Source organism: Fopius arisanus, unplaced genomic scaffold (genome assembly GCF_000806365.1).
Source record: "Fopius arisanus strain USDA-PBARC FA_bdor unplaced genomic scaffold, ASM80636v1 scaffold00046, whole genome shotgun sequence".
In the NCBI taxonomy this organism is placed as follows: domain Eukaryota; kingdom Metazoa; phylum Arthropoda; class Insecta; order Hymenoptera; family Braconidae; genus Fopius; species Fopius arisanus.
In genome coordinates this window covers 653,012-666,458 of record NW_011887785.1, presented here as the reverse complement: position 1 = coordinate 666,458, position 13,447 = coordinate 653,012, and the positions used below count along the sequence as shown (strand labels likewise).

Here is a 13,447-nt window from a genome sequence, read left to right as displayed (position 1 = left end):
GTTTTTATTTTTTATTGTTGGTTCAATATTTGTTTGTGTTTGGCTATCTTTGATTATTAAATAACAAATACATTTGATTGAATATTTAAAGATATAAAGCAGATTTGATTTTTAATTTTAATTCACTGCGTCATAGAATCTCATTTATCTAATTAAATACTTGTTGTTATTCACGATTGAGTCAAGGCTGAAAAATAAAATACTTGTGACTAAACAACTTAATTCTATCGATTTTGTGGAATAATTAAGGCCCCGATGTGCGTCAAATCCACGAGAATTAATTGAGATTATCGAATTCAATTAGATTTCACCCATGAACTCAATCCGATAGCAAAAATAAATATAAATAACCGAGATAAACACAAATCCCAATAAATATTGTTAATAATTTCGCAAAAAGTCATTAACAAGACAAAAATCGCAATAAATTTTAAATTTTTTTCGCGCGCATTTTTGTTAATTCAAAAATTCGAGCCAAGATTTATTTCGAGTTCAAAGGGATTTATTTTGTATAAATAATGACTTCCCTTTTTCATCGCATAATTAACTTTCAATTTTTTAATGGGTATTGTTAATTGAGAATGTTTAAATAAAATTTTCTGTTTGATTCTGGGAATGAGGAATTTCTGTTTTAATTGTCTCCGGATGAAGACCAATGGAATTTATTTCCGTTGTTATCCGATAACTATTTCGTCGATAAAAAAATGGCGATGATAACATGTGCCACCGTAAAATACCGAAGAGGGGCGCTGAAACCGACGCGATAACGGAATTCATCCGCCGATGGTGAATTTCCTGATTTAGTCAGTCGTCTTTCTGACTTCGTCACAGCATCATCTATTAATCGTCACTCCAGCAATTGAATTCCTGGAGAAATTCCAGTCGTCTCTGGGGATGCCAATTGGAAATCACTCGAGGTGAGTAAATTTTATTCGATTCCCCTGGAATTTTTGACGAGAAAATTGTGAATTCCAACGGAACTCTCAATTTCCGTTCCATTTTTCCCGATATTCTGGGAATAATAATAACAATCAGAAATTCAATCCCAATTTTCGTATTTTTCTTCATTATCTCATAAAAATTACCCCGAAATATTGCCATTTCAATTCTCATTTTAATTATCAATCATTTTTTTTTATTTTATCCTTACACTGTATTTTTTTTCATTAACATTGAAGACATTATTGCAAATCATCAGAATAAATTTAGCTTCTCGTGGAAACAGTTTTTTTTAAGAGCTGACACATTCACTTGATGTTTCCGTATTTTTGCGCACTTTTTATGTAAATTTTTTATTATTTTTCCTCTTGTTTTTATTCGGTTTAGTTTTTATTATGGATGACTGTTGTTATCTAACAGCTGATCTGTTGTCAAATGGTTGGGGAGTAGTTGTCAACTCATCCAACTTAATTCCCGGTATTGATTAGAAATATTCATTGCGGTAACGAGCGACGGTTTGAGTTTATCATTGACTATTTAACATGTTTTTATATTTTCTGTCAATAATTTTCATTACAAATTCCAATCAAAATAAATCCTAAAACTACTATTAAAACTTTAATCACCATTTTTTGAGAATCATTCATTATACGGAGATAAAAAATCGTTCAATTGACATTGACTGATAAGAACAATCAACACCAACGTAATCACTCGATCAATCGATTAATATCAATAACTTCCCGGTGATGATTCCGGATTTCTAAAAATAGCTCTCACAATAATTTATCTCGAAAGCCCTCACCCCGAGAAAAAAACATTAAATAACTTTTTTCTAGCTGATTCAATTCCCGAGAAAAACGGTCTTTTGACATTTCTGTCTAAACCCGATACCTTCCAGATAAATCGGCCTCAAGCGAAAGTAGAAAATTTCGCTGATCTAGAACGACTTCCCGATTTCGATTTCTCAATAAAAATTCGCAAAAACTTAATGGCAATTTAATCATTTCATTGACCTGCAGTAATCGCCGTCTGGCCGTGATATCGAAGGCGAATACCAAGTGAAAAATAAATTGAAACAAATAAACAGATAGGATAACCGATACGAGGGACAGAGTGAGCAATCGGAGGCGTCAGTTTGCGAATGATTGCGTTGGCAGACTGTTGGCCAGTGAATGAGAGCCCTCGAATCAAATTGAATTGCAGTTCATTACAGCATTGTATCTAATATTGTCGAAGAGTGATCGGTGAATTCTCGATGAAAACCGGTTTTCCTTGAGAAATCTGTCAAGGTCTCAAATTCAGTTTTCAAGCTAGTGGTCAAGTTTCACTCCAGACAACTGCAGTCTCACAACCTATCAGTGAATCTAATTAACTTTCACCAAAACCCGACATTTCAACAATTACAATTCATTTTTTAGTCCTCAAAACATTATTTTTAATTTTTTTTTTAAGTCTTAATAAAATATTAATTACAATATTATTATTTCATAATGATAATTTTTTTAACGATTATAACTAATGATTATTATTATTGATCTTTATATTATAAAATTATGTTTAATAATAATTCAAATAATGGAATTACGATTGTTTATTAACACTTACTTTTATTTTTCAATTGCAGATAAAAATGGGAACTCTAATGAATTTATTCCACTTAACGGCATTTTCCGCCTACAGTTTCACATTGTATCAGGCATTTTTTAATATGGACATACCGTTACTGGCCCATCGGTTCAAAAAATTTGATCCCGGACAGCTCAAGTATCTGACGATTTGGGGAGTGGTGAGTGCAAAAGTCCCCAATAATTAATCATTAATGAATAATTCATGATTCATTCATTCATGACGTAAAAATATTTCATTCATTCATGACGTAAAAATATTTTTCATTATCTGAGGACTGGATTCTCTTCTTTTTATATTTATTATTACCATTAAGAGAAAATTCTTTTGGCAAATGATTTTTTTTCCCCAAGTAAAATCCCTTGGGGAAAACAATTATTTATTTCTACCAGTCTTGTATATATTCTGTGGGATTATTTAATTTACCTGTGAAGAAGGCTAAAGGTTTTTATCACGAGTGGACAATTATGATTTATTGTATCGTGTGGGGAATGACTTTTCTCCCTAGACCTCACCGACACAATTACCTCTTCTGCATTATTATAAATTGCCCTTGATCATTGCGCAATAAAAAATTTTCAGAGTTATATAACGCGATAATAATCTTCGCATGAGTAGGAATAATTTATCTGGGGCAGAGGGTCTTAGTGGATCTTGCAGAATTGAGAGAAAAATTGCGATTATTAAAATTCATTCTGATTTCACTCATGAAAATGTTGGAAATTCTCATGAATTCTCATGAATTCCACTTTATCTTTTCATATGTTTAATTCGTAATGTTTTATTATGGCTTTTTATTTCACACTTCGGAATCGAATATTTCATTATTTATATTGTTAACACCATTAAATCGATATACTCACTATCGATTGAGTCACGGCTGCAGAAACCTCGAGGTCGTGTCGGTTCATCATCGATTGTTCCACTTGTGCGGAATTTTTATTGCTACCCGGGAACTCATTCCTGAAAAAAAATTCAGGTCTTCCAAAATTTGGAACACGCCTGATTATCAGCAACTGTCATTAGTCTTTAGTTGACAAATAGTGAGATTCAGAATCAAATCAAAGAGATTCTGAAAAAAATCGCGGAATTCCCCGCGAAAATTCCGGCCATCCCGGAGTTCCACCGGGAATTCGAGCGAAAAAAATTGCAACAAAAATTCGAGAAACGGTGGAATGTCAACAAATGTCACAATTCCTTTTGGCAATTGACAAATGATTACCCGAGGAGTGGCAAATGGTTCTGATCATTCGAACTCTATCGCACGACGCAGCATCCCACCCCCTCCCAATGACATTTATATTTACTGGTGCTCGTGCCACTGGATTCTCGTCGGGTGGTTCAGTAAGTCAAGTCTATTCACTCGAGTCACGTCAATACTCCCAAAGCTCTTCCATTTTCCATGAAAAGCGCGAAATTTCCCCGGTGAAAGCTCGAGGTAAAAGTGCGCGACGCATCATCCCCCAGTCTCTCCCCCAGTTGGTGATTGTGCCGAGAATATTCGTGGTGTTCCTGAAATAATCAGGCAGTCTTCAGGTTTTACCGAACCTCGTGGCAACCCGGAAGTACAACTGCCCAATTTTATCGCGGAAAAGACACGCCCCACGGATTACGGATTACATTTCCATCCGAGAAAATCCATGGGAAAATTCATTTTCCAAAAAAAAAATATATGAAAATCATTATATTTGATATATCTATAATATATTGTGTTTTTCGGAGAATATATTCGGTATATATGTGATATTGATAATTCCTTTGGGAATTTTTCGAAATGCAGAAATTTTTGATATTTGATATTTTCCCTTTTCTTTATTATAAATAAAAATATATTTGTTTATTTCATTCGGACATTGAGGTCTCGTCGGAGTGTTTTTAGAAAACCTAATAGTGACACGGGTAATTCAATTATCGGAGATGTAAAATCGATTTGTTGTTTATTAAGTTACATCCGGTGGAGACTGGAATTTCAAGCCCGAGCAGGAGAAAAATCATTTTCTACCGATTTTATTGCGATTCAATCAATTTTTTTCTTCCGATATTTTTATGGAAGTTCTTCCCAAGTTTATGACCTTTTCTGTTCTTTTTTTGTCAGATGTATAGAAAAAATAGCCGAGTACTTGCACAATCGATTTTCCAACCGCATCATTAGAATTTTTATTAAAAATTTCATCTGTCAACGAGTCCCGTTCGACTTCCAAATCAGCGAAAAATATCGAAAAAATCGGCTATAAATAATAATCATGCAATAATAAATTAACGAAAGATATATAACCCAAAAATTATAAATGAAAATAATTAATTCGTGGATTATCGTGGAGTACGCGCCGATTTACTTTATTGCATATTCAATCGATCTCAAACGATAAGTTTAGAATGTTCGACACATTAAGTCATGCCAACAACCGATCGACCGCATTCAGATGTACGATTCGATCTTCTTCCACACGCCACCCTTTTTAGTTGCGATTGAAGAAAAAAGTCGATTTTTCCTCCCATCAAATATCGAGTTATCTCGAAAGCTGTCGATTTTAGGTGAAAATGTGACAAGAGTTTTTTTATCGAAAATTAAATTCCTCAGAAAAAAGTTCCTCAACATTTCTATCTAAAACCAATAATCATCCAGATAAATAAATAATAAAAAAAAATGCGATAATTCCATCACTTTTTTTTCGCTTTCACCTCCACGAAAAATTGCGATAAATAGCCCCTCCCCCTTCTCCTGTCGGGATAAAATATATAATATACTGGATTCAAGTATATATATTTTTTCCGTGTAGATAACGAGCAGTGAAATAATCGAATAATCGGGGATATGAGGGAGTATCTGCTGATTGGATTTCACGTAATTGCCTGTGCGCAATTTGCATTTTCTGTTTATTATGACTTCACATTCACTGATGTACCAGGAAATGTCGTCAAGATGCACGGGGCATACGGTGGGAAATTCAAATTCCTCACTGTCTGGGATGTGGTTGGTACCTCAACTTGTCATTTATTAAATAATTCTAATGCCCCATAAATAAATGCTTTCTAATAAAAATTTTATCCAGCCACTCGCCATATCTAAGCACTTCCCCTCCAACTGAATAATTCCCAGCAATTATTTTAAACAAATGGTGTTGCAAAACCTGTCATCTTGCCCGATAGTAATTATTCATCGAGTCATCACCCTTTTTATCACAAAAAATTGGGTCCAGTCCCAGGAAATCGATCCTCGATTCAACCACAATGACCCGAGAACTCTAAAATCACGAATCACAGGTCCCGACGTGATTGGGTCACTTGTTATTTAAACTTTTTATAATATGAGACCGTGAGAGCGAAATGTTATCTCCACGTGACTATTCCCAAGATAAAAAATTCATTTCCCCCGTGTCAAGTCGACTGTCAAAAGTTATTGAATAGCGAATGCGAGTAGAAATTTTCATGACATTTCACCTGACAATTGTACAATGACATTCAATGATACAACAGAATCACGGGAGAGAATCGGACCTGAATGGTTTATTATTTTTTTGCAGATAGCCCAGACAGTCTTCTTCTTCCTCTGCATTTTGAATGATCTTTATGGGTCAAACAAAGTTATACCGAAGAGAACTCCAGCTTTGAGGCGGATCAAGGATTATTTCCACGCCGCGTTCGGCTTTCCTCTTGCCATGGTGAATACCCCTTCATGTTTATTTCAAATCTTCCAATTAATTATGTTAATTTATCATCAATTTTCACGATTTAATCGATTTTATTGGACGAAAGGAAACGAAATATGAAGATAAAAAATGTTTATTGACCGAATTTTTCAAATTTCACGTTTTTTAAATTAATTTTAATTACGGGAATATTCAAGAAATTAAATGACTCATCAATAAAAAATTCTAGAGAAATGCCAAGTGACTTTGTCGTTGGTAAAAAAATTACAAAAATTTGTAAATATAATTGCCGAGTGATTTTATCGTTTGGAATGAAATTTTATTCTTTGAATTTTTCAGTTCGTAGGCGTCGTGTTCTGGAGCCTGATGTTCGTTGACCGTGAATTGGTGCTACCAAAAGCTCTCGATCCTTATTTCCCATGGTGGCTGAATCATCTGATGCATACGATGGTTGTGGTTTCAACAGTTATTGAAATGCTTGTCGCACCGAGACAATACCCAAAGAGGTCATACGGTTTCGGTGGTCTCGCACTTGTCATGCTGTCGTATTTAGTCTGGTGAGTGACTACGCAATCATGACATCAAAATACGCAACTAGAATCTAATCTATTCCATTTCCAATTCGATATCGACAAAAAAAAAGTCAATTAATTAAATGAAATTGAAGTGAATGCGGTAATCGAAATGTTAGAAATTATTTTGGATATTCATTTTTAGGATTCACTTTATTTACTACAAGTCCGGCATTTGGGTGTATCCAGTGATGGAGGTCCTCTCATTGCCCATGAGGATTGTCTTCCTGCTCGCTCTTCTCTTCTTCTGCAGTCTTCTGTATCTCGCTGGCGAGGGTTTTGATCATCTTCTCTGGGGTAACGAACATTCTAAACAACTCAAAAGCCACTCGAAACACAAGTAGCCACGCCAGTTGTCACCGAAGGGTGATGCCAACGTGTGCTCTATTGTCATCGGTGGTGGTTCTGGTGGTGGTGAATATCGAAATTTTATTTTTATTTCGTGCTGCTATCCAAAAATTCATGCTCAATTCACATTTTCATTTTTTAAAGAAATATTTTCTCGCAATTTGTTTGCAGGTACTATCAAAAGAACATCCAGTAAGACTAGTAAGAAGAAGAAAACCAAGTAATTAAGTTCATTGGCTAGTCCAAGCTTCAAATCAATTGTCAAATCCATCAATTTCTTATTTTTTGTAACCATTTTTCATTGTAATGTTAAACTAAAGAGATTGTCTAATGGAATAATAATGTGAACAGTAGAGAATATCGGTTATATGATAAATAATATAGATATCTAATAGGAAATTAGGGGAATTGTTGCCTTAGAGTAAAAAATGTGTTCACTGTGTAATAAAGAGGAGAGTGTGATGATTTTCTACTTAATAGAAGTCTTACTGTGCCTAAGAGAGTGCTGCCATCATCTTTTACTGTGACCCAGAGCTGGGGAGATCAATTAATTAATTAATTAACAATAATCTCCGATTATTTAAAATAGCAATGTGTCAATTTTACAAACTAGTGCCCAGCTCTGTAGAACATTGAAAATAGTACAAAAATTATTTGATTTTTTATTCATTGAATGTTAATTTTTTAAGAGCGAATTCGTTTTCGTTCGTGAAATAAATTTATGGGAATCCTTACGGAGAATATTAATTGATTAATAAATGAAATTTATTGGAATTCTTGAATACAAATTCAATGACTGCATTCCACAAATCGACAATAACTTTAAAATTGTCGAGCATTGGTAAAAAATAATCCTGACAAACATCCTGTATTGCATTGTTTAAAGTAAAAATTAAAAACTACATATAATCTTCACTATAATCGTCGTATCAAACGAATTCATTGACATTTCAGTCTTAAAATACATATTCTCATAAACTAAAGTTCTCGAACATGCGGAACAACAATATTTGGCCGAGTATTATCGATTGTCATGGAATAAATGAGTATTATCATTAATCTTAAGTACAAATCTATCGAAAAAACATTAAAAAAAAAGTCAATACATTCTCAAAAATCGGCGTGAGGTATCTATAAACAGTAGAAAAATACTTTTCCTCCCTTAAATGCAATGCCATCATTACAAAACCATTGAAAACATTTATTTACAACTGCAGAAGAATATTTGAGGGCGTCGAGTGAATTTTTCAATATTTGGTGATTTCCACCAAAAAAAATCAAGTTTTTTCCAGTTTATAAAAATAAAAAAAAAGCAATATAATTTCCCAAAGAATTCACTGCCCCTCAAACATTCTTCGACTCTTTCCTCTTTCCCTCCTTGGATGGTCTCGGTGCAGGCACAGGACTTACCGCTGACCCCTTCTCACCCCTCCTGCCCCCTTTATTCAATTGCGGTGATATCTGTGTCCCCTTTGAGCTGCAATTTCTGCTGCTGATGATTTCATCAATACTCTGCTTCAACTCCTCCATCTCCAGTACATCCAGAGGCAGCGAAGTCTGAGTTGCCATTTCCCTGGCATTGATTTGTCCATCGCCAATCATTAATTTTCCCAATTCCGGGCAATAATTCGTAATGCTCGCTCCCAAATCCCCAATTCCAGGTTTTCTCTCCTCCCTCTCCCTCCTGACGATCTCCTTGGACTCTTGAATGAGTTGCTTGAGGATAGTCTCATCTTGAATAACATATTTACTCCTCCTGCTCTCCCTGCTCTTCCTGCCCTCCTGATAACTCTTCCCCGATTTATCACTGCTCTTGCTCCTCTGCCCCTCATTCTCAATCATCTTTGTCTCCTCATCGGGTTCACTTTCACTCTCACTCTCCTGCGTCTTCTCCACAGGTCCAGCCTCGACGTCCCGATTTTTCTCCTCACTGGTGTCATCGTCACTGTTACTCTGTCCACCAAATAAAAACGGCATCAGCATTCCCATATCCTTGCCATCAATAATCTTGGAGCCCAGGGTCTCCCCATTGAGTCCAACAGTAGCAGACCTCCTCTTCATGTTGGGAACACCGCCGATTGTCAACGCCGAGAGAATCTGTGCCCCCAGCTGACTCTCTTGAGAGGTGGTGCTTCCCCTCCTGAATAGGGGCCCTGACTTCGTCGATCTCGACTTACTGAACTCTCTTCTTCGTTTACCTCGTCTCGATCTATGCCCAGAGGATGATGCCACTTTTCTCGTTGTCTTCAGCTCAGCGAACTGCACACCATACGATATCTGAGAGTCCAGGGAATTTCGCCTGGACTCCACCGAGAATCTCCTGACACTTATACTGATCTCTGAATCCACTGAGTTCCTTCGATAACTCGAGGTTGATCCTGTGTTGTTGCCAACGAGAGCTCCACGACGTGTCACGAATTTTGGAAGAGCAGCTGCCCAAGTTGAGCTGAAGTCCTGAGATGCCACGGAGTTCAGGTCGAAGTTCATGCCCACTGGATCCTCGTGAGTATGATGAAAACTGATGGAGAGACGTCCTGCATTGTTGAATGTCTTCCTCTTGGCGAATGCCTGGGCTATCACCTTGTGCTTCTTCAGCTTCACTGGCTCCTCATTCTCATTATGAAATGTCCGTCGAAGGAAGCGTGTCCAGGTGTCCACTGTTGAACCCGTCCACACCCACGACGACATCAGAACTCCAGCGAAAAAATGCGCCAGCAGGTGCAGCTGAAGTTTTGCTATACTTGGACGTGACTCCATGGTGCACTGATTTGTCCCCTGGGATTTAGTCAGGATCGAACACCACATGTAATCACGAAAGGAACGCGACCATTTTTCTGAGTTCAGGAAGTCGTGGATGTGACAGTAGATCGTTATTATCACTGCTACATAAATAAATATCGTGAAGAGACCCACGCGGATTATCGTCTCCCGGATTTTTGAACTGGCACGTTTAGAGATTATCTCTTGGCTACTTATCTTCAAGTGGATAAGCGTGATTAATCCTGAGAAAAAGAAATTGGCTTAGTCTTTCGGAAATATAAACGAAAATTGGGAACAGAGAGAATTTTTGAGTGAAAATGAAATAAAAATTTCCTTTCAATAATAAATATTCTCTTCAGACTTACGTGACATTCCAGGTATTTAGAGCGCATGAAACAATTGATGAGATGAAAAAACAATTACCAAAACGAATCGTTAATTACCTCTTGACAAGAAATATCCACCAGCGAGTGATCCACACAGCAGGGGCAGGAGCACCAGAAGACCTCTAGCCACAGGTTCATGTGTCACATAACAAATTCCTGTGACACTATTTCCATCGATTTTGGTGTACGCAAAAGTGAGAACAGTGAGAACGAATGGGATAGACCAGGCGAGAAGGTGAAAATAGGAGTTCTTCTTGTCGATTTTGTCCTGAATTTTTCCCAGGGCCCTGAAGCTCATGTGCCAGGCGTACGTCAGGATGACGAACCAGACGACAGCTGCCATGGAGAAGTAGTAGACCATGATGAATACTGCAGCACATGATATATTCTCTCCACTGTGAAAATATTTTAAAAAAAATCGATTTGAATAAAAATTCACGGTAATCCGTTGTTCTTGGAGAACTCAGGAGATTCAATTTCAACTTTACCTAGGCTCTCCAGTTCTGGGAGTTCCATCCTTTCTGCAAACGATGACTTCTCTGCTGCCAGGAGTGAATTGCACCAGCCAGCCAATGCACGACACCAGGAAGCACCCATTGATATGAAAAATAATAGCAGCTGGATACTTGCTGGCTGATCTCCAGTCGATGAAAAATGTGACCATTGTAAAAAGATTGAAGAATACGCAGATGCCAGCTGCCCAAGCGATGAAGGAGTGAATCTGGGCGAGTTCATCGGGCAGGAACATGGGATCGTGACAGGGAACTCTGCAGCCATCAATTCCATCGAAGGACTCGTCAGTGCCACTTACGGATGAGCTGACACTCACCAGGGGACTCAGGCATTTGCCTGGGGTCCCAAATTTCACGTCCCTCACGTCGTTCTTGCACTGAGTCGAGAAAATTCTCTCGTTATCGCACCTCAGGAACTCCGGCCATATCGTACTGTTCATGACTATTCCACAGGGCTTCAGAATTTTTCTGCAGGTGTCTGGGGATGGCAGGTCCAGCTGATTGTTTGAACACTTGGGCATGAACACTGAGCACAGCAGTGGCTGGACCACTGTCCAGCATTTTGGGATGTACTTCAAGCTCTCAAGTTGGGTTAGTGTCTCGTTGATTTTATCCTGCGAGTGGTTCCTTGGCAGCAGGTCCAGGGATGTTTGCTCGTAGGTCAGTGATGTGCCCAGGCATGTTCTGTACTCCAGGGAAACGCATTGCGCTGGTCTTCGACAGCTGGAGTCTGTCAGACCTAGGCTCAACTCCTTCCAGGTACTGTTATCGTTGCTGTCGTTTACAACAAAGTTCCGGGATAGTTCGCAGGTTATTTCAGGGGTCAATGTCAAGAGGCAGAGGTACACCGCAGCCTGCAACGGAGTTCAGAAATTGTTGGATATTTTTTGGAACTCTGGAATAATTCTATACGACTTCTGGAGTAGTTCTCGGGAAATATTCTGTTTTTTATTTTCAAATAATTCTGTTTAAAATTGGGGAACCGTTTATTGGAACTCTACAGTAATTCTCGAGTCAAATTTTTTCTCCGCAGCATCTCTCATGGAAATATTGTGATTTCCTCATAAAATCTAAAAATCTATCAGGCTTTTGCAGTGAAATTCCAGCAGAACTCTGCCAAGCAAATTTTTTTGACAGAGTTCTTTTATAGCTCGTGGGTGTAAACAGGTGTGCATTGAAGGTTATAGCCAGATGCAGCGGTAAATAATCGGTGGACGAAATTTTCAGGCGTGTTATTATCGGTATTAATGTTTTTATTTGTTTACCTTGATGTGGAGGAACTTCATTGTTGATCTGTGGATGTTGAAATTATTGCGGAACGAGGGATGCCACGGACAAGCGTCTGTGCACCTCTTCCTGTCGACGAAGCGTCGTATACATCGTCTTTAGGGCATATTCCAAGCTACGGAACTACCCGGAGGACCACACAAGCGTCTCCAGGCCACCCACGATGTACCCCATCATTGCAACCCCCTCCCCGCCGCCTCCACTCCTTTTCGGAAATACTTGTGACAATTGGCGAACTTTGCGAATTCCTCGTTCAGGGCGCCACTAGCACAGTTCATTCCGATTTTTGACAGACCAAATTTTTAGGTCAATAGAGTACGCAAGGTCGTTTTTATAATTATTTATTTAGGTCAGTTAAATACGCAGGTGTCAGCATCTAGGGGATGCTGGGGTAAATGGACGTTTCAAATTGTTGAAGTCTTAATTATCGGTTTTTTTTTAGAATGGAAAATTAATTGATTTATTGAGTATTTATAAATTTGTTTGACAATCTGTCAAGCGGTTGTTTTTTTTAATAAACAATGTAAATAATTAGGAAAAATTGGTAATGATAATTTGTTGGTAATTGAACGTTTAGGTCAGAAGAAATCTGAGGGATGGCGCCACTTTTAACGTTCGTGGAAAAATCATCATCTCCGGGTGAAGAAATCATTGCGGATGAAAAATAATGAATTTTATTTTCTGTGGCATGAATGCTTTTTGTTTTTTATTTGTTTAACTGAAATTTAGTTGACTGGAGAACGAGCGGAAGGGATAAGCCACATCTTGTGGACTTTTAATTGAAAAAAATTATTCAATCTGTTGAAGATATACTCCTAATGAAATTAATTATTTTAATGAGCGCGTTGGCCTCTCGGTAACGTTCTCGGCTAGCACGCCGACGGCTGGGTTTCGATCCCGCCAACATTCTTTTTTTTTTTTAAATAATTCCTATTTTTTTTTAAAATAATTCCTATTTTTTTTTTTTTTTAATGCCTAATTAATGGAAATATCGTTTAAAAACTATATATTTGGAAATCGGGAAGATATCCAGCGAAATTGAAAAATTAGCAATTTTTTACAACAATGCTTTTGCAAAATATATACTCCTAATGAAATTTTATTATTGCAGTAGCGCGTTATCCTAGTGGTAACGTGCTTGCCTCCCACGCAGATGGCCAGGGTTCGATCCCGCTATCATTCATTTTTTTTTTTTTAAATAATTCCTATTTTTTTTTTTTGTTTAATGGCTAATTAATGGAAATATCGTTTAAAAACTGAATATTTAAAAATCCAGAAGATATCTAGTGAAATTGAAAAATTCAACATTTTTTTAAACGAAACTTTTGCAACATATATACTACTAATGAAATTTTATTATTGCA

General features: G+C 37.2%; 2 protein-coding genes across 6 annotated transcripts; one reads left to right on the top strand and one right to left on the bottom strand.

The window, feature by feature from the left end:
• Positions 1 to 810: 810 nt before the first annotated feature.
• LOC105267429 (androgen-induced gene 1 protein-like) lies at positions 811 to 7,803 on the top strand. 5 transcript variants are annotated; one of them, XM_011306279.1, is made up of 6 exons: positions 811 to 917; positions 2,567 to 2,728; positions 6,093 to 6,230; positions 6,558 to 6,775; positions 6,936 to 7,087; positions 7,310 to 7,803. In XM_011306279.1, exons 2-6 carry the CDS (start codon positions 2,573 to 2,575, stop codon positions 7,360 to 7,362), a joined length of 717 nt encoding a protein of 238 aa, XP_011304581.1. In that variant the 5' UTR covers positions 811 to 917; positions 2,567 to 2,572; the 3' UTR covers positions 7,363 to 7,803. The 5 variants fall into 5 exon arrangements, 4 of the variants coding, with proteins under 4 accessions (XP_011304581.1, XP_011304582.1, XP_011304583.1 ...); XM_011306280.1 differs by lacking the exon at positions 811 to 917 and adding an exon at positions 2,075 to 2,231; XM_011306281.1 differs by lacking the exon at positions 811 to 917 and adding an exon at positions 2,277 to 2,300.
• Positions 7,804 to 7,957: 154 nt separating this feature from the next.
• On the bottom strand, positions 7,958 to 12,271 carry smo (smoothened). Its single transcript, XM_011306267.1, has 4 exons — positions 12,062 to 12,271; positions 10,773 to 11,650; positions 10,342 to 10,679; positions 7,958 to 10,140 (listed from the first exon to the last, which is right to left on the bottom strand). The coding sequence occupies exons 1-4, from the start codon at positions 12,080 to 12,082 to the stop codon at positions 8,483 to 8,485; spliced, it is 2,895 nt and encodes a 964-aa protein (XP_011304569.1). The 5' UTR covers positions 12,083 to 12,271; the 3' UTR covers positions 7,958 to 8,482.
• Between the last annotated feature and the right edge of the window lie 1,176 nt (positions 12,272 to 13,447).